The sequence below is a fragment of the Haemorhous mexicanus genome, chromosome 5 (genome assembly GCF_027477595.1).
Source record: "Haemorhous mexicanus isolate bHaeMex1 chromosome 5, bHaeMex1.pri, whole genome shotgun sequence".
NCBI lineage: Eukaryota > Metazoa > Chordata > Aves > Passeriformes > Fringillidae > Haemorhous > Haemorhous mexicanus.
Window position 1 is genome coordinate 24,536,471 of NC_082345.1, and position 17,522 is coordinate 24,553,992.

General features: G+C 43.0%; 1 protein-coding gene and 1 long non-coding RNA gene across 6 annotated transcripts; one reads left to right on the plus strand and one right to left on the minus strand.

Moving 5' to 3' along the window:
- The first annotated feature begins 150 nt into the window (after positions 1 to 150).
- Positions 151 to 16,530, plus strand: HMGXB4 (HMG-box containing 4). 5 transcript variants are annotated; one of them, XM_059846299.1, is made up of 11 exons: positions 151 to 306; positions 3,683 to 3,788; positions 4,371 to 4,486; positions 5,827 to 5,902; positions 6,830 to 7,983; positions 9,165 to 9,246; positions 10,134 to 10,198; positions 10,496 to 10,601; positions 11,174 to 11,355; positions 12,531 to 12,653; positions 14,240 to 16,530. In XM_059846299.1, the coding sequence occupies exons 2-11, from the start codon at positions 3,758 to 3,760 to the stop codon at positions 14,282 to 14,284; spliced, it is 1,980 nt and encodes a 659-aa protein (XP_059702282.1). In that variant the 5' UTR covers positions 151 to 306; positions 3,683 to 3,757; the 3' UTR covers positions 14,285 to 16,530. The 5 variants fall into 5 exon arrangements, with proteins under 5 accessions (XP_059702282.1, XP_059702281.1, XP_059702279.1 ...); XM_059846296.1 differs by lacking the exon at positions 151 to 306 and adding an exon at positions 432 to 622; XM_059846300.1 differs by lacking the exon at positions 151 to 306 and adding an exon at positions 490 to 771.
- On the minus strand, positions 13,630 to 17,505 carry LOC132327266 (uncharacterized). Its single transcript, XR_009486502.1, has 2 exons — positions 16,786 to 17,505; positions 13,630 to 13,970 (listed from the first exon to the last, which is right to left on the minus strand). It is a non-coding gene; the product is annotated as an uncharacterized LOC132327266 (long non-coding RNA).
- Positions 17,506 to 17,522: the final 17 nt, after the last annotated feature.

Genomic DNA, 17,522 nt, shown 5'->3' on the forward strand with positions numbered 1-17,522 from the left:
GCCGCTCATCGATGCGCTCGGCAAGCCGGCGCTCCGCCCCGCGGGTGCCGCGTTGGAGGCGCTCGGCGCTCGGCTGGCCGGCGCTGGCGCGGGTCCCTTGTCTCCCTGTCCAAGATGGCGGCCGCGGGCGGCGGCGCGGCGGGAAGCGGCGGGGCCGAGTGAGGCGGCCGCGGCCCGTCCCCACCCTGCGGCCGCGGCTTGGCGCCGACGGGCCTTGTCGCCGCTGGGCGGCCCCGCAGTCGGGGCACGCCCGGGCCTGCTGCAAGGGCGGAGCCGCGGGCTGGCGTGAGGCTGGAGCCCGCTCGGGTGAGGGGACGCGCGGGCGGGAGCGGGGCGGACGAGCCCGCTTTGAACGGAGGCGGCGACGGGGCCCGGGCTCCGGGGGGTGTCGGGGCGCATGCGCAGGACGGGCCGGCCGCCGGTCCGTCCCCGCGGAGGGGCCAGTGCCGGGGCTCGCGCCCTCGGCTGCGCGCGGAACTCCTGGCGGTGCCGTCTGCCCTCACGGCCCCGGCTGGGCGCGCCGGCGGCGCAGGGGGTGAGAGAGCCACCTCCGCAGCCAGCCGGCAGCGGGACCGAGGAGCGGGGGGCTCCGTGCGGAGCTCCGGAGCTGCAGAAGAGCAAGGTTGGGCCTTTAACCCGCCGGCATGGGCGCTAAGGAGCGGGAGACGTGCAGGGAGAGCTTCCCCACTGAGCCTGTGCCATCGCTGCTGAAACCCGGGAGTTTGAAGCAGGGGAGCCTAACTGAGGTTTACAGGATGAGAGTAGTTAAGGGTATGTTTTGTATTTGCCGGTTTGGAGGTCTGGGCTTTGAGCACCTTTGGGCAGTGTCTACCTAGCTTTGTCCTTGCCAAGCAGATAAGATTTAAAAAGAGACTAAAAGGTATGCATGTAGGTACAAAGAAATCTTAGGCTCTCCAAGTCATCCATTCATGAATAAATGTCTTCAGCTTTATTTTGCAGAGCAGTATCTCTATTAGGCCCTTTCTGTCCTAAGCACAATACTTTGGTGTTGTGTGTCCTCTCACTGAAGTCTGTCTGCCGAACCAACAGCACAAAACGTTGCAAATGTCTGGTTTAAGATCACTAGCCCACAAGTGGCAAGATGCTCTTTTTTATTGCTGAGTGCAATGTTTTCTGCATGTACATATGCAGTGCTCTTGTCTATAGGTGGAATCCAGCAATATAATGTTTGGAACACTGTCTCCACATTCTGCAGTGGGTGTTTTCCCAAAACCTGAAGAAATAGCAAGTATTCCTATGAATTTAAACAGAAACATCTCCTGTGTACCCACAAGCCTGACTTAGTTGTGACTTTGTTGTATCAGTTAAGTAACTGCTATAGGATGAATGAGTTGTACATTGTCAGCCTCAATCAGTTGTTTATAAAACCGAGTTGCATGGGGGATGTACAAGCACCAGTTCCCTGCTCCCAGAGTATTCCTATGTAGCTTCGGTGTGGCGAGGTTACCATGGCAGCTGGGATGAGCAAGCTGCCTGGTGTTTGTGCCTGGGTTTCCACATGTGCACGTACACACAAACACAAAAGCACCTGGCAGCGACTGGATTAATCCCATAGGAGCAGAACTTTGATCTTGCTGAGCTGGTCACTCTCTGAGGAACAAAAGCTGCTTGCTCTGAGAGAACCAGAGTGTGGCCATTCCATAGTAGCACTGTCCTGCTGTATGCCCCTAGCTGGCACAGTGGCTCACTTAGAGGAGGCCTGAAACCTGGGGGGCAGAGGTTGGGTTGCTGCAGGCCTAGCTAAAAGGAGTGCTCTCTTCCATCCCCTCTCCCAGGCTGGCATTCAGAATGGCTGCAGTGGTAGCATTGGGAAACACATTAGAAGGATACACACCTCTAATACAAAATGTGTCATCCTCTAGTAAAAAAAAAAAAAAAAAAATTCTTTTGTAATTTAATTCCTTCTGCCTGGTCCCTTCTTTTCCTTCACTTCATCTGAGACTCAAGGGTTTGAAATCTCTTTAAACATCCCACTCTTTGCTACAGTAGCTCCTGACAAAAAATGGCTTTGACACAGTTAGGGTGCAGTTTTGTGTGTCATGAAAATCAAACTCAGTTGTCTTCTCACCCTCTTTCTATTTTTGTAAATAAATTAGTTCAGTGATTTGGGTATTTTATAAGAAAGGGTGGTATTTTCTATATTTAAAATAATGCAATATGTATTTTGATTAAAACACCCAAATCTATCAAGCCTGAAGAGTGACCACTGATTTCCTTTCCCAGTGTCTTCCAAAGAATCCTTATTTGGTTCAGAGAAGGTTTCCCCATTTACATAGTGATTCTTCTTTATGGGAGGGTGTCGTGGTTTGAGGGGAAATGAGGTTTTTTTGGGATGGTGTGGTCACACTAATCGGTGTCTAGATTTTAATATTGGCACTTGGTTTGTCTACTGAAGGCATGGATACGCTTCTGAGAACACAGGGGGTTAAAAGTTGTGACCTCTCAGGGGAAGTTTTTTTTGAGTTCTGGTCTTGGAAGAGAGTGGATCTTTCTCTGCTCTGCCCGGCTCTGAGCTGGGCGGGGCGGGGGGGGGGTGAGGGGAGCCATGCGGCTGGAGGGAGGTAAGCCAGGCTTGGGCCGAAGAGTAGAGAAGCACTGCGAGGGCTTCGGGCAGCCATTTCCTATTCTTCCCTCCCGGAGGGAGAGAGAGAGAGAGAGAGAGAGCGTGGCTTGTGCTTGTGCTTGTGATAGCGAGCTGGCTTGAAGGAGAAGGAGGGGGTGCCCAGCAGGGCAGCCAGCCGTGAGAGTTCATGAACTAAACTGGCAGAGCCTGGGACTTTTAACCCTTTTTGAGACGATGGAAACTTTGTAAATGCTGATTCCTCCTGGAGTTGGTGAGATTGAGAGAAGTTGAGAAGAATTCTAGGTGGGAGGAGATGATGGAGTGGCTTTTGGCTGGACTCTTCTTGGATAGCTATGGACAGAACCCTTGAGTTCCTGTGACACAGAGACTGCATTCTAGGGGGAGGCAATGGCTCAGAGCCAGGAGAGTGCGGTGATGTGAAAGTGTGTGAACAGAGACCACGGGTGAGGAGGGTGGTGGTGGTGCCCTCCGTCTTCGATGAAGAAGAAGAGTAAGATGATCTCTGTTCGAGAGAACCCTCAGCCCCAGGGGGTGAAACATGGGGGGGACAGGTGTCCCAAAAGGAGAGGGACTGTGCTCTTTTTTAGAACTGGACAAAGCATCCTTAAAGGGAAAAACCCTAGAAGCAGCTCTGGTCCATGTGCAGTGGTGAGAGCACTGGACATGGAAGGAAGAAGTCACGATGGCAAAAATGTTCTCTGGGCGGTGCCACACGTGACACGGAAACACGAAAAGTTTTGACTGTTTCCTGGGTGAAGTCTGTAGTGCAAGAGGGACTCCTCTCTTCTCAAAGAATTGAGAATTGATTATCCAAAGGGTGGTAACGGAATTAGGAAATTTGGTGGGGGGAGGAGGAGGAAATTTGGAAGGTTTTCATCCTGTGTTCTGTGTGTTTTTCCCTGTAGCTTTAAGTTAATAAAGTTTTTTTCCTTTCAATCGTAAGTTGGAGCCTGCTCTGCTCTGTGTCTGATCACATCTCACAGTTGATACCAAGAAAAGAAGTATTCTCATGGAAGCACTGGTGTTTCGCCAGGCTCAGACCATGACAGAGGGTTATTTTCATTCTCTGTTTCTCAGACCTTTTCCTGTAGATGGGAACGGGGGAAGGAGCCCAGACGTGGCAGCTCATTCACAGGCTCCTGCAGGACCACCATGGCTTATGATGGCGTCAAGAAGAAAGAAGGTATGACTGCTTCATAATCTCAGAGGGATTTGCAAAAAGAATAAACAAATAAATTTTTTAAAGGGTGCCCTTTGCAGCCCTTGCCAGGCCATGCAGTCAGAGTGGGAAAGAAGTTAGGGTGCTGTGGAGCCCTTAAGTTTAACCTGGAGGATCCCAAGCCCTTGACTTTCAGGTGTAAAGTACTGGGAATAGAGCTTGAGAGAAATGGGTGGTATTTCCTACTGCAGACACCCTGACTGGGAATTCTGCCACTGCAGCCTTTCTTCTCCCTGACAAGTCCGTGGGCAGGGGATGAGGGATAATGACACATTCAGTCATGGAAACATTTCCAGATCCACTTGTCTTTAGGAAGGAACATACAGGCATTAGAGATTAACTCTGGAATGATTGTGTTAGAGCACCAAGCCCTATCCCTGTGGTCAGACTGTTAGTTACCTTTCAGGCCTCTCTGCTTGTTGGGTTTTGTGCATCGCTCTGTGCCAGTATCCTCTGTTAGCTTATTTTATGAGTGGTCCACTGGTCTATCATTCCTTAATGTGGTATTTAATTTCTTCCTTTTTTCCCATTTTACATGAATCACAGAGTCCCTAGAGAGTCACCGAAGTGTTGACGACGGGCTGGCACCTGGCAGGATACAGCGAGAGAAAAAGCGCTCGTACAAGGATCTTCTGCAAGAGGAAGATGAGATAGCAACTCAGGTAGAAACCCTCAGAGAAAAGGTTCAAGGTGTAAGGATATGCATAAAGGTAGTGATGGGATGGGTTTCTTGCCCTTTTTTTTAATATATTTTTTTTAATTTAGAAATGCATGTAGAATACAACAAGAGCAGCTAATCATGTCCTGTATTGTTCAGTAACTTTTCTGGAGAAAAGGAGGGGATCAATCCCTGATTCCAATTTTTCTGGCCTCAGAAAATGAGGTAGTAGAAGTGTTGTCCCTGTGTTGATGGGACATACCTTGCAAGTAAGAAAATGCTATGAATAACTTCTTACACACATTTTTTAAAAATAGCACTTATGGTTGTAGAAAAAGCCAGCAAAGGATGGATAAAATATTAACTGATGCACTGTTGTCTTCCTGATTCTGCAGACAGCCTGAAATGATAACTCTTGAGAAGAATGGACTTGCCCTGTTTACTTCTTTGGGGCCTTAACTCTTGAAATCACATAGTGGCAACTTAAGTTTCTTCAAAGCTTTACTCTTCAAAGCTTTACTCTACAATTCTGCTGTAGCTCAGAGGTGGCTATCTAGTGATTTGGGTTTTTTTTTTCATCTCAAAAGCAAGTTCTTGTTTAAAATTAAAATCTTCTACCAAGTGGTTGGAATTCTTTAGAGGAGCTTCGATTTCTGTTTCATAAATGATCAAGCCACAGATAATAATTAGGTGACATGGCATATTAAGGACATATTTTTGTCTCATCATTCTAGTTGTCATCTCTTTGTACCTCCTGTTACTTCTTTTTCAGCATAGTAAGCATGAACTGCTCTCCTTTGTTTTCAAGGCTTGACATTCTATGTATCTAAGTTATTTCTTAGCTTTATTAAAGGGTAGATGTCTGTCTTTTATCAACATATCAGCTGATCTTCAAGTGATGGCTTGCATTGCCCATATCTCAACGCTTTGCAAATATGCTTTTTCTTTTGTGTTGCTCCTCTCACTTGTGGGTCTCCCTGCAGAGATCTGTCGTTCAGTTTCCTTGGAGCCCTGTTGTGCTGCCGTGCCTACAGAAAGCTCTATGTCAATTAGGTGACCATTGTGCTGAAACCAATCCTGAGTAATGATATTTTTGTATTCTCCCACCTATCTGTAACATGTGTTTCGTCTTACTTTAAACCTACACTGTGTGCTCTGGGGGACAGACTAGGTTTTCTTTTAGCACCTAGAAAGATGATTCTGGTTCATACCTACGGATCCTTGATGTTACTACAATACAAGTAACCCTTGATACCTCCTATAAATTTTTATCTGTTAATAGTCCATGTGACTCTGATATTATTTCCCTCCTTTTTGACAGCAGCTTTTTTCTTCTTATTCCAGGACAGTGAGTTTTTTCCAGGGACAGAAGCTCACAAAAAGAAGAGAAAGCATTCCTCCGATGAGTTCTGCTACAGAGGTAAGGTAGTAGTCAAGCAGGAGAAGGAGCTAACAGATCATGACTTTAAGGAAAGGAAGCTTTTAAACTTAAAAGTGTCATCAAGCTTTGTGGTTAGCATTTTATAGAAGGAGAATACATCAACCTGCCTTAGAACAGCTAATCAGAAGCCTGTCACTGATCAGCATCAGACAGCAGAAGATTAGGGAATTATATTTTCAGAGTCTGGCTTAACAGATTGCCATGGTAGGGGATAGAGACCTTCTGTCCCTTTTTCATTAACAAGTGTGTTTTCTAACTCATGCCTTCACATTTGACATTTGTTTTTCTTGTTTACCAATTGCATTGAAAACTAATTACACTTACAGGTAGTATAACTTTCTTTGGATTTAAAAAAATAGAATGTCTGAGGTTGAAATAGAAATGCTTTTCGGTTCAGTTACTCTCACAATTAATAAGTTGGCTGGAAAATGACAATTCAGCTCATAGAAGCGTAACACATTTAGGATTTATTATTGGCCCAGTAGAAGGAGAAAGCCAAGCTGAAATTTCATCTTTCATCAAAATCTTTCTCCAGAATGAAAAAGCTCATATTTTCAACTCATTGGTTTCACCTTGGCTAAAAATGTCACAAAATCTTGCACTTGAGGTGTAATTTCAGTTAGATGTATTTTCATCAAAACATTTTATTTCATAAGTCACAAATGGAGTTTCACAAAACTTCAAGAACTTTCCTGCAGTCTCTCCCTTCCTTAAATTATTTGACCAGCTCAGGTGTCACAGCCTCTGAATTGTATCAGTAAGGCTGTGCTGAGATGGCTGTGGTTCTTTTTAAGCCAGGATGTAAATCTGTCACCTGTAATTGGAAGGCTCACAGGATTCTCACTTCCCTTCTCTGCCGTCTTTAAGGAAATCATCTCAATGTAGCTTTCTTTTGATCTTTTTCAGGTATCTCACCTTTGGATCTACCATCAAAGAAGAAGAAAAAAGCAGCTTCTAGCCCATCCTCAGCTGATACAACCATGGATTTACTTAAGGCTATCAACTCACCTTTGGCCACAAGCTCAAAGTCTTCAAAGAGGACCTCTGAAAAATCATCTCATTCTTCCTCTGGCCATTCTGAAAGCAGAAAGGAGCATCCCAAGAAGAAGCTGAGTGGGAGCAGTGGGGAGCACTCAGTGGATGACAGCAGCTCCCACAAATCCAAAAAAATGAAACCTCTTTATGTGAACACAGAGACACTTACTCTTCGTGAACCTGACGGCTTGAAGATGAAGCTCATCCTTTCACCAAAAGAAAAAAGTAGTACAGCAGATGATGATTCTTTATCCTACTCTTCAGCACCAGCAGCTGCAAAGAAATCTTCAAAGAAATCAGCTCGAGATGAGCAAGGCTCATTCCTGCTGGGGCATGATCTGCAGAGCTTCCTGAAGTCTTCCCGGAAAAAGCACAAACCACTTCCAGACTCACATCCACCTTCTGAGAGTTTTGGTGCTGATACCTCCCTTCATTCAGAGGGCCATGGAAGCGAGTACGAGGTTTCAGGTATGGAGGCACCACCAGAATCTGGTTCTTCTTCTGGTGGAGAGTTGGAGGCTGGAGAGCTGGTGATAGATGACTCCTACCGGGAAATCAAGAAGAAGAAGAAGTCCAAAAAAAGTAAGAAAAAAAAGGACAAGGAGAAACACAGAGAGAAGAAGCACTCCAAGTCGAAAAAGAGTTCTGGGCACTCTCCTGTGGCGGTAGCAGAAGTAAGAGTGTCACCACCACCTGCCAGTACCCCCTATGGTGTCCCTCCACCTCCTCCTGCTGTTTTTCACTCAGATGGTCAAGGTGAGAAGAGGAGGAAAAAGGAAGACAAGGAGAAGGACAAGGCTGAGAAATGGGAAAAGGAAAAGGAAAGAGAAAAGGAAAGAGAGAAGGAGAAGGAAAGAGAAAAAGAAAAGGAAAGGGAGAAGGAGAAGGAAAGAGAAAAAGAGAAGGAAAGAGAAAAGGAGAAGGAAAGAGAAAAAGAAAAGGAAAGAGAAAAAGAGAAGGAAAGAGAAAAGGAAAAAGAAAGAGAAAAAGAAAAGGAGCGAGAAAAGGAAAGAGAAAGAGACAAAGTAAGGAAAATTTGAAGGGAAAATAGAAATTGGGAGGTGGGTAATGGTGAATTAGGCACTCCATTACAAAGGCATGTTAAATTAAAACAAAGGATAACTGATACCAATTATCAATGGTTTAACTGAAGCATGTTTGGAAAAATGTGTCAGCCACTGTGATTTCTATTTGTAGCAGAAGGAATATATGTTCTTCTGGCTCTTCTGGCTTTGTGGCACAGTCAGTCTTTAGCCAGTAGAGGTTCTCTGGGAAAGTTATACTTAATTTTGCTTGGTGTGAGTCATGTACCAAGCACATCTGCATATTTTTCTAATGTTACTGGCTCTAGCTATTCCCAGGCAGACTTTTGGACTAGTGATCAAAGTTCCTGTAAAAAGGAATCAAGCCGTTACTTGAAAATTGAAGATATTTACCCACTTACTCCTGTATTCAAATTAAATTCTAATTCTAATAGACTACCATTTTCCCAGTTTTGTCCTGTACTTATACATTCAGTTTTCCATGGTTACTGCGTAAAGATATGAGTAGCAGAAGTGTTAGCTAGCATGTGAGCGAGTTTACAAATGTGATAACTGTATCTGTGTAAGTAAATGGGGGAAAGCGGCTTGTGCATGTTCAACTAGAGAAATAATGCTTTGTATGAGGAAATGGACAGACAGAGCCCAAATCTCTTCAGCCATTATCCTATTCTGGTTCGGAATTTTTCCCTGGTCATAGCTCAGCAATTGCAATACCTTTGCTGTCAATGTACTGCACAGTCTCTTTTCCTGCCAAATGGAAGTACTTTGTAAGGATGCAAGGAATGGAACAAAACATTATCATGAGGACTTAATTGTTTTGACAGCTCTATAATAGGTACTGTGAATAGAATAACAGATACCGGCTTTTATTATAGGTTTTGAAACTGAAATACATTAACAAAGTTGTATGTTGACCCTGAGTTTAGAATAGCAGCTTGTTGAGTTTTGCAAAATAAGCCTTGTACTAAGACTGTTTCTGGCTGATTCCTGTGCTTTCATAAAGACTAAATCCAGCCAGATGTAAAGTAAAGGAGTGCTTTTTAAGTTTCCTGACCTAACTACCATATCTTTCTTTAAGTCTTTAATAAATGCCAAATTCTTAATAAATTGGAGAAGGTCTCACCATAATTAAAAATCTTTGTTTCCTTTCTTCTTCTGACTAGCCAAAGAAGAAAAACATGTCTGCTTATCAAGTGTTCTGTAAGGAATATCGTACCAATATCGTTTCTGAGCATCCTGGAATAGGTAAAGGAAAAATCCAGCCTTTTCTTCTCTTGATTTTACACCAGTCAGATTAATTAGCAGAACATATTGTCTCTGTTTCAGACCAACTTCATAATTTTGACATAATGCAAAGAATCTACCAATGTTATTTAGAATAAGAGATAGCAAAGGGGCTAGGAGTGGATTTCATTGTTGTATTTTAATTTTATTTTAACCAAGTTGTCAATCTAGGTAAAGAACTTGCTAGCTTTTTCTTTTCTTAAAGAGCTACCTTCATTGTTGTCACTTTCCCGTAAATACTCTGTGACTTCATCTTCCTGCTATCAGCTTTTTCTTTTTTTCTTTTTTTTTTTTTTTTAATTTTAAAGAGTAATAGGAATGCACATTTTCAGGAGAGTTCCATTGTAGAATGGCTTGCTTCCTAAATGTTTGTGGAGGGGCCAGTAAATTTCCTATATTCTCTCCAGGATTTTATGATCCAATTTGTTTTAAACATTTTTTTTCTTTCTTTCTTTCTTTCTTTCTTTCTTTCTTTCTTTCTTTCTTTCTTTCTTTCTTTCTTTCTTTCTTTCTTTCTCTCTCTCTTTCGTTCTTTCTCTCTCTCTTTCGTTCTTTCTTTATCTCTCTTTTTCTCTCTCTCTTTCTCTCTCTCTTTCTCTTTCTCTCTTTCTTTCTCTCTTTCTTTCTTTTTCTCTCTCTCTCTTTCTCTCTTTCTCTCTTTCTCTCTTTCTCTCTCTTTCTCTCTCTTTCTCTCTTTCTCTCTTTCTCTTTCTCTCTTTCTCTCTCTCTTTCTCTCTCTCTCTCTCTCTCTCTTTCTGTCTTTCTCTATCTCTTTCTCTCTCTCTCTTTCTCTCTCTCTTTCTCTCTCTCTCTCTCTCTCTCTCTCTTTCTCTCTTTCTTTCTGCCAGATTTTGGAGAGCTAAGCAAAAAACTGGCAGAAGTATGGAAGCAGCTACCTGAGAAGGATAAGTTGGTGAGTGTTTGTGTGAGACGTTTTTTGTAAAATGACTTCTGTGAACTAGGTGCTTAGATCAGAATGTGGTGGCAGCATTGCCACAATGCCTTGAAATATGTTACCTATATCCTTAAAGCATGTAAAGATGGAAAGTATGGAAATCTTGCCCTTGCAAATATAAAAGCATTCATTTTGTTCTCATGGGATTGCTTCACCTCCTAGCTATGTAACATCATTCTACCTTCAGGTCCTGGCATCAGGTAACAGAATTACCTAATGTTATGAATCTTTCTTTTCTTACCATGGTAACTACAGATCTGGAAACAGAAAGCTCAATATCTCCAACACAAGCAGAATAAAGCAGAGGCCACCACTGTGAAGAGAAAGGCATCATCTTCAGATGGTGCACCAAAAATGAAAGGTAATTGTTGCACTTTGTTTGTCTTGTCTCTTTTCTTGGACAAGACAAATTTTTTAAGTCAAATTCTTTACCTTGGAGAGGTAGTGTTGCCTGTAGAATAAAAAACAAAGGTCCTTACTTGCTTCACCTCTTTACCTGCTTTCTCACATAACATTTAAATCATGTTAAAAACATGACGTTTAAATCACTAGTCAAATCAACTTTTCTGTGAAAGTGAGAGTGATGCCAGCATTTTTCATTAAGATTTCATTATCTGATTCGTAGAATGGTGTTAGTTTTGGCAGTTTAAGGATTGAAATGTAAAAGAAGAGGAAGAAAGGAGGTTCTAGTGGGATTAGTTTGCTGCTAGAGAGAAGGTGGGTTGTTCTTGGTTTAGCATCTCTGATACCAAATCTCCCCAGCTGCATTCAGCTGAGGTAGATAGGTTCTGTACATGGAAAAAAAAAAAGTTTCAACTCCAGAGACTGTGGGACTGGGGTAACAGAACTATTCAAGCATCTCATGCCTATGAGATTTGAACTTTAGTAACTACATAGGCTTGTGAGTAAAAGAGTGAAAGCAAGGAATATTAGTGTGTTTTCCAGCTTCTCCAACAGGAGTGGTTTCTCCACACAAAAAATCCCCCACCAGCACCATGGTGGTGCCTTCCTCACCAGCCAAAGCCCCTGAGACAGATCCCATTGATGTAGCTGCACATTTACAGTTACTGGGTGAATCTCTGAGCCTCATTGGACACAGACTGCAGGAAACAGAGGTGAGCTTGTAACCAGCAATGTCACAGTGATGTCCTGTAATCTACACAATGCTTTCAAGGGGATGATTATTTTATTTTCTTAAAAGTTTAACCAGTGGTTTTCTGTTAGGAAGAGAAACTAGAGGTGGCATGCCCTGTTTCTTTGATGCATCGTTCTTTATTTTCAGTGAAACAAAAGGCTTCAGTAAATAGTAGGCATGAAAGAAAGACAGGTGCTTTACAGCTCTAGGTCCTTGAAACCAATTTGTAGTTCAGCAAACTCTTCAGTCTTTTCTTGCTGTATGTTCACCTTGGATTTGGTACTTCCTTGCTATTTAGTTGGTTTCTGGTCAGATTCTGTTACTCTTCTACTTTTTACAAAACTATCACCCTTTCCCAGGAAGTTTCTTGCACGCTCTCTAGTTTTCTGGCAGTATCATATTGCCAGTGCTTTGGATAGGGGCTAGAATTATTTCAACTTACCTGGTAACATAATGTCACATTTTAATGGTTTATTGCTGTTAAATGACTGTGAATGCACATTCACAGGTGTACACTCTGAGAACTCAGCCCAGCCTCTAGGGAGAAAACATATTTATCTCAAATAATATCACTGAGTTTTATGAATAGCATGATAATCTCACCCCACTATGCTTGCTTATTTTATCAGCAGTGAAATAAGTGGTCTTGCATTTTGCTTTTGGTATGACTGATTTGAGATCATTGGAGGAACAACCAGAGCCCAGAAAATCACACAGACAAATTCCCTTTCCTGAAAGTATATCGATGACTAAAGCATTTGTTACAGGCTTAGCTTAGTATTTCTTTACCTTCAAAAATAAAACAACTATTGTCATTAGGACTCTTGTAGTTAACAAAATAGATGGTACAAAATAGCACAGAAAATATATTACAAAAATTAGTGGAATCAGTGTTTTATGCAACTGACAACTTTGTGGTGTTTTCTGTTGATTCTTATCTTTATCTTGTGCGAGTTCATTGCCTACTGAAATCTAAAGTTTTTGAGCCAGCAGTCTCGCTGTGAAGCACAAGGTACAATTTTGTTACTGTGTAAATAGTGAAAGTGGACTGGAGGAGCTGAAGATACAGTATCTGCATGAGAGTGGATACAGTTGAGAACGAATGCAATTTCCACTACTTATCCCTATCCAATTTTTTTCTTCCCACAATACCAGGGAATGGTGGCTGTTTCTGGAAGTTTGTCAGTACTCCTAGACTCAATCATCTGTGCTTTGGGCCCGTTGGCATGTCTGACCACACAACTGCCTGAGTTAAATGGCTGCCCAAAGCATGTTTTGGTGAGTTCTTTGTGGTGAGTTTCTTTCTAGCACTGTTAATTTCAGTAGAGTACAAATAGAGCTTTTTTTGATTAATCAGTGTAATATAACTATAATTCCAATGCAGTTTGAAGGCAAAGAAAATTTGCCTTGATCGTGGGCTTTTACAGAAGAATATTTATTGAAATTCTTACAGATATTACCGTTGTAAACATTGTGCAACCTTTTTTTCTCCACTGGCAGCTGACCTAATATTTGTAGCATTGATTGCAGTGTGGATAGGTCCTGTTTTACTCAGGATAGAGTCAATCAATCTAAATCAAAAGTAAACCAGTATTTTCGAAAGTTCAAATTTTCCATAAAAATAAAACCACCTTCAAGCTGCTCTTTATCACACAAGCTGTTTTTCCTTCAGTAGCATAAAAAACAATTTGTGATCTCAGGATTCCTAATGTGATGGTGTAGGACCTTTTACAAGTGGCTGAAACCTTCTCTGAGAAAGGAAAAATAGTCTCTCTCTTAAGGAGCTGCATAACTACAGCTTGTTTTCTGCTTTAAGCCACTTTTAATATCGAACCCTGATTTAGCAACAGCTTGTGGCATCTGTGAAGCCTGGTATGAACATAGATTAAGATGGCAGCAGCCATCAGGAGTCATACTTCCTACAGGAGACATGAATAAAGCAGCAAAGGAGAGGATCAAAAATAAAAAAATACAGTCTGCAAAACTTAAGAGATTAAAAACAAATCTGGCAGAGGGGGCAACAAAAATGGGATATGAATTGACATGTCATAATAGGGTAGCCCAAACATTTGTTCATTACAAGAATGGGCTGTCAACAACAGGAACAAAGTTGACAATTTAGTCTGTGAATACCCACAAACTGGATCTATGCACAAAAGCTGAGTCAGTGGGGTGTTCCCATCACAAGCCATGGAAAACCTGATCCTTTTTTTCCTTCCTGCTTGCCAAGTTTATTCAGAGCAGTGACGCCACATGAGCAGTGGTGCGTTTATTAGAAACTCAATCAACTTATTGTTACAAGGAGCGATGGAGCTTTAGGTGAATTATGGCAGCTACGCTTCACTTCTGGAAAACGCTGTTCAGGAGCTGATAAATCTGATTTTCACAGTCAGGTGCATAACAGTGGTGTTCTGAGGCACAGATAAACCCCAGCGGTTATGTTGCAATTCATATTGGAGACAGTAGGTGGCATTGCTAAATTCTAGAATCACAGCTGGTGCAGATCCCACTCTTCCATCTCTCAGTTAAAGGTGCTGCTCCTAAGGCCTCCTTCAGCTGTCCAGCCAGGGGTTTGAGCTTACTGAAACACTGCATCTGAAAAACATACAGCTGGCTCTTTTTTCTGATAGGCATGAGAAGGATTCCTACTCTCAGAATTCTCTTATGTTTTCCAAGAAAAACTGAAGGGCACTTCTTTTTACCATCTGACACCCTATTAGAGGTGATCAATAGGCAGTTTTGGTTATTTCATCCTATGATAACTTGCAACCCAATTGATTGTGCTTAGTACCCTCACCTGTGCCATTTTTTAAAGATTTCAAGTTACTACCTGACACTAAAAACCACTGAATTTCTTTTCCCAGTCAAACACACTAGACAACATTGCCTACATCATGCCTGGACTTTGATGGGAAAGGATCCTGGGATGTACTCAACCTCTGTGTAACTGACTCGTGTACGTGCACTATGCCAACGTTCCCGAGGGGCTCCATGTGGAGGCTTTTAAAGTTTTATATGTGTATAGTATATACATAGGATGTATATACTATTGTAACTATTTGACTTTTATTTTATGAAAAGTTGTGAAGTTAAGCTGAGAAAACCCTTTTGTGTTGGTGGGTGAAATGTCCTCCAATCTGAAAGTATTTTGTGTGAAGAATTCAGAAAGCTTTTGAGATATTTGCCTTAAATTCAGATTCAGTTGGGGAAGCAAACAGAGAATGGACTTCTCAATATAAACAAGAAAGCTGTCACCATGAGAGGGGTCTTTGAAACAGGTGGCCCAGAGAGGTTCTTGACCCTCCTTCCTTGATGATATTCAAAAACTGAACGAGTGGCCTGCTCTAGTAGGACTTGCTTTAGGCAGGGAGATGGACCAGATGATCTCCTGCTATCCCTGCCTAAATTAAAGTATTCTTATTTTCTGTGGGCAGGTAGAGATGATACATTTTGGACCAGGGAATAGAATTGAATTCTTCACCACCCCTATTTGTAACTCTTTCTGTTTAAACACACTTCTTGAGGAAAAAGCTGGATAGCTTTTTTCCTCTTGGTCACTTTCTCCAACCCCCACGCCTCAGTCAGTAATAACTAAAAGTTGTCACTCTCAGCTGGCTAGTCTGCTAGCTGGTATTTGAAGTGAAGTAGATGGCAAGTTCATTTTTTCCTTGTGGACTCAAATCATTATTAGCACAATGTATCAACCCATTGCATTGGCTTGAGAGAATGAACCTCCTGCTGATTTTTCCATGGCATGGTCAGCCTGCTTTGATGGAAAGTAGTAGAGAAGCAGATGGGAAAAACTTGGATTGCTTCTGCCCATCTTGCACCTGATTTGTCAAATGGCTCATCCACCATCTCTCTCACCAGCACTATTGCAGGAGCTGCTGTGGTGCTGCTGCAAGGCAGTGACCAGTGGCCAGTTTGATGCAGTTATGGCCAAGTGGGTTGATCGGACTGGTTTCCCTTCCTTTCAGCCACATACTTTGGCTTTCTGCTTCTCTGGAAGAGGAGCAGCAGGAGAACACTTGATTCCTGTTTAGGCTTTTGTCTGTGTGTATGTATGTGTATGTGGTGTTCATATCACATGTATTTAACTTCTACCAATATCTGTAACAGATTTTAATTTATCCTGTATATTTCTCTCTCTGTGTGTGTGTATATATTTATATATATATACATAATTTAAAAGCAAAAATTCCTCCCTCAGCCAACAGTGTGTGAAAAATGTGAATCAAGTTTGTCTTAGCTCACTTCTGCAGGAATCAACTCTATGTATAGTAGTAAGCATGGGCATTGTGTAAAGAAACACCAGGAAGATTCTAAGAGTTTGTAGAAACAGGCTATCTTGTGAAGGTGGGCAGAACAACTGAAATATCATTTGGCTCAGGCCTTATCAGCTCTGTAACAGGAAAGTTTTAAAATTAGAGAAGAGGCATTTTTTACTTCCAAGTCTAGCTTCTGTTTTTTAGGGCAGTTGAAAGTGAGCTGTCCTTCATTGTGGCTGAGTCCCAAATCAGAAGTAAATTAAATTCTGGGGTTTGGAGGGTTTTTCTCTCCATGCCTCTTTGCCACGTATTCCTCAGATGTGCCTGTACAAGGTAGTCTGTCTCTTACAGATCTTTTCTCAGTGCAATGAGGGGTTTTCTCAGCAGAGGAGGCACAGAAGGTTCTCAGACCACCAGGCCAGAGCACATTTTAACAGCTTAGGACAAATCCCAATGAGCCTAGAAATAGGAAGAGCCCAGGAGGGAGGCAGTCCAATCCTCTTCAGATCCTGGCCCATACTAAAGCATCTGCTGTTGTGAGCAGCACAAAATAACTGGCTCTTTCCAGCCCTTCACAGCTGAGAGCATTGTAGTGAAGGGGTAGATCTGCTTTTGAAGAAACAGAAGGGGATCAACCTTAGCTTTGTCCTCTGTACAACTGAAAACTCTTGAAGAGTGAAAAACACACACCCTGGTGTATTGTATTTTTATTAAAATTTGTACACTTTGTATAATCTGTATCTTGTGGTATTTGGTACTATAGGGAAACTTTGTCAAGACTTATCAGTTTTTATATTTTTGTTATTTCTTTGCTGTTTGGTCCAGATTACATTACAATTATACACAGACTTTTTTGTACTGTACTTACAATATAATTTTTTTTTAAACTTCTGGAGTATTGTCGTTCATTTCTGGCATGCACTGTTTTCTGCAGCTGTTGTTACTACTTGTATTTACTGTTTCTCAGCAAAACACATCCAATCCTAACCCTCCTAAACTCACTCAACTTGGCAGGCAAGCTGTACTGTTTCCAGCAGCACCTGTCACCCAAATTATTACTTAGGTACCTGACTGCTTGGGACCTCCCCAGAAGGGAGATGTAGCATGGAGCACTGTAATATATACCAGGGCATTTGTCTTACCTGCTGCCTTACCTCAGTTCAGCTTCCTGGCGTTCAGGTGACACCAGTACATGGGACTCAGGTGTGTGATGCAGGAAGTCAGGCGTGGCAGCATTAGAGCAGGATTTGTGCTGGTTATTAACACGTCCCCATTTTCCAGGTGTGGGTGTTGGTTGATTGCAGCCTTAGCTTGGGCAGGGCGGTTGCTCAGGCCAGGAGCACGTCCCAGAACGCGCCAACCACCCTGTGTAGAGTCACAGGATGGTTTGGGTAGGAAGGGACCTTAGATCATTTCCAACACTCCTGCCACAGAGACACTATCCACAAAATTTTGCTTAAAGCCCTATCCAACTTGACCTGGAAGACTTCCAAGGATGGACATCCACAACTCTCGGCACCTGTCCCAGTGCCTCACCATCCTCACAGTAAAGAATTTCTTCCTAACTCCTACCAGGAGTATCGGGAGTCCTTCCTACTCACACCGGGCTATGGAAAACTCAAAACCCATCGCCACAGTCTTTCCGGGGTTTGGGCATCGCTCAGGCTCGTGGATGTTCTGCACGAGCTCGGCGTGGTTGCAGAAAGCGGCGGCGGCTCTCGCCGGCAGGAGCCCCTCGGTTCCTGCAGCCGGGGGCTAAGGGCGAGCAGGACCAGAGACCCGTCGGCTTGCACACGGCCCTACCCCGACAGCCGAGGCCGCTCCGCGCCTCCCTCAGCCCCTGGCACGGCGGGGCCGGTCCGGGCGGCGGCCGGTGGCG

Coding starts and splice junctions, on each gene's coding strand:
- HMGXB4 (XM_059846299.1), top strand. CDS start 3,758: ATGGCTTATGATGGCGTCAAGAAGAAAGAAG. Junction 5,903..6,829: donor CGATGAGTTCTGCTACAGAG/GTAAGGTAGTAG, acceptor GATCTTTTTCAG/GTATCTCACCTTTGGATCTA. Junction 7,984..9,164: donor AGGAAAGAGAAAGAGACAAA/GTAAGGAAAATT, acceptor TCTTCTGACTAG/CCAAAGAAGAAAAACATGTC.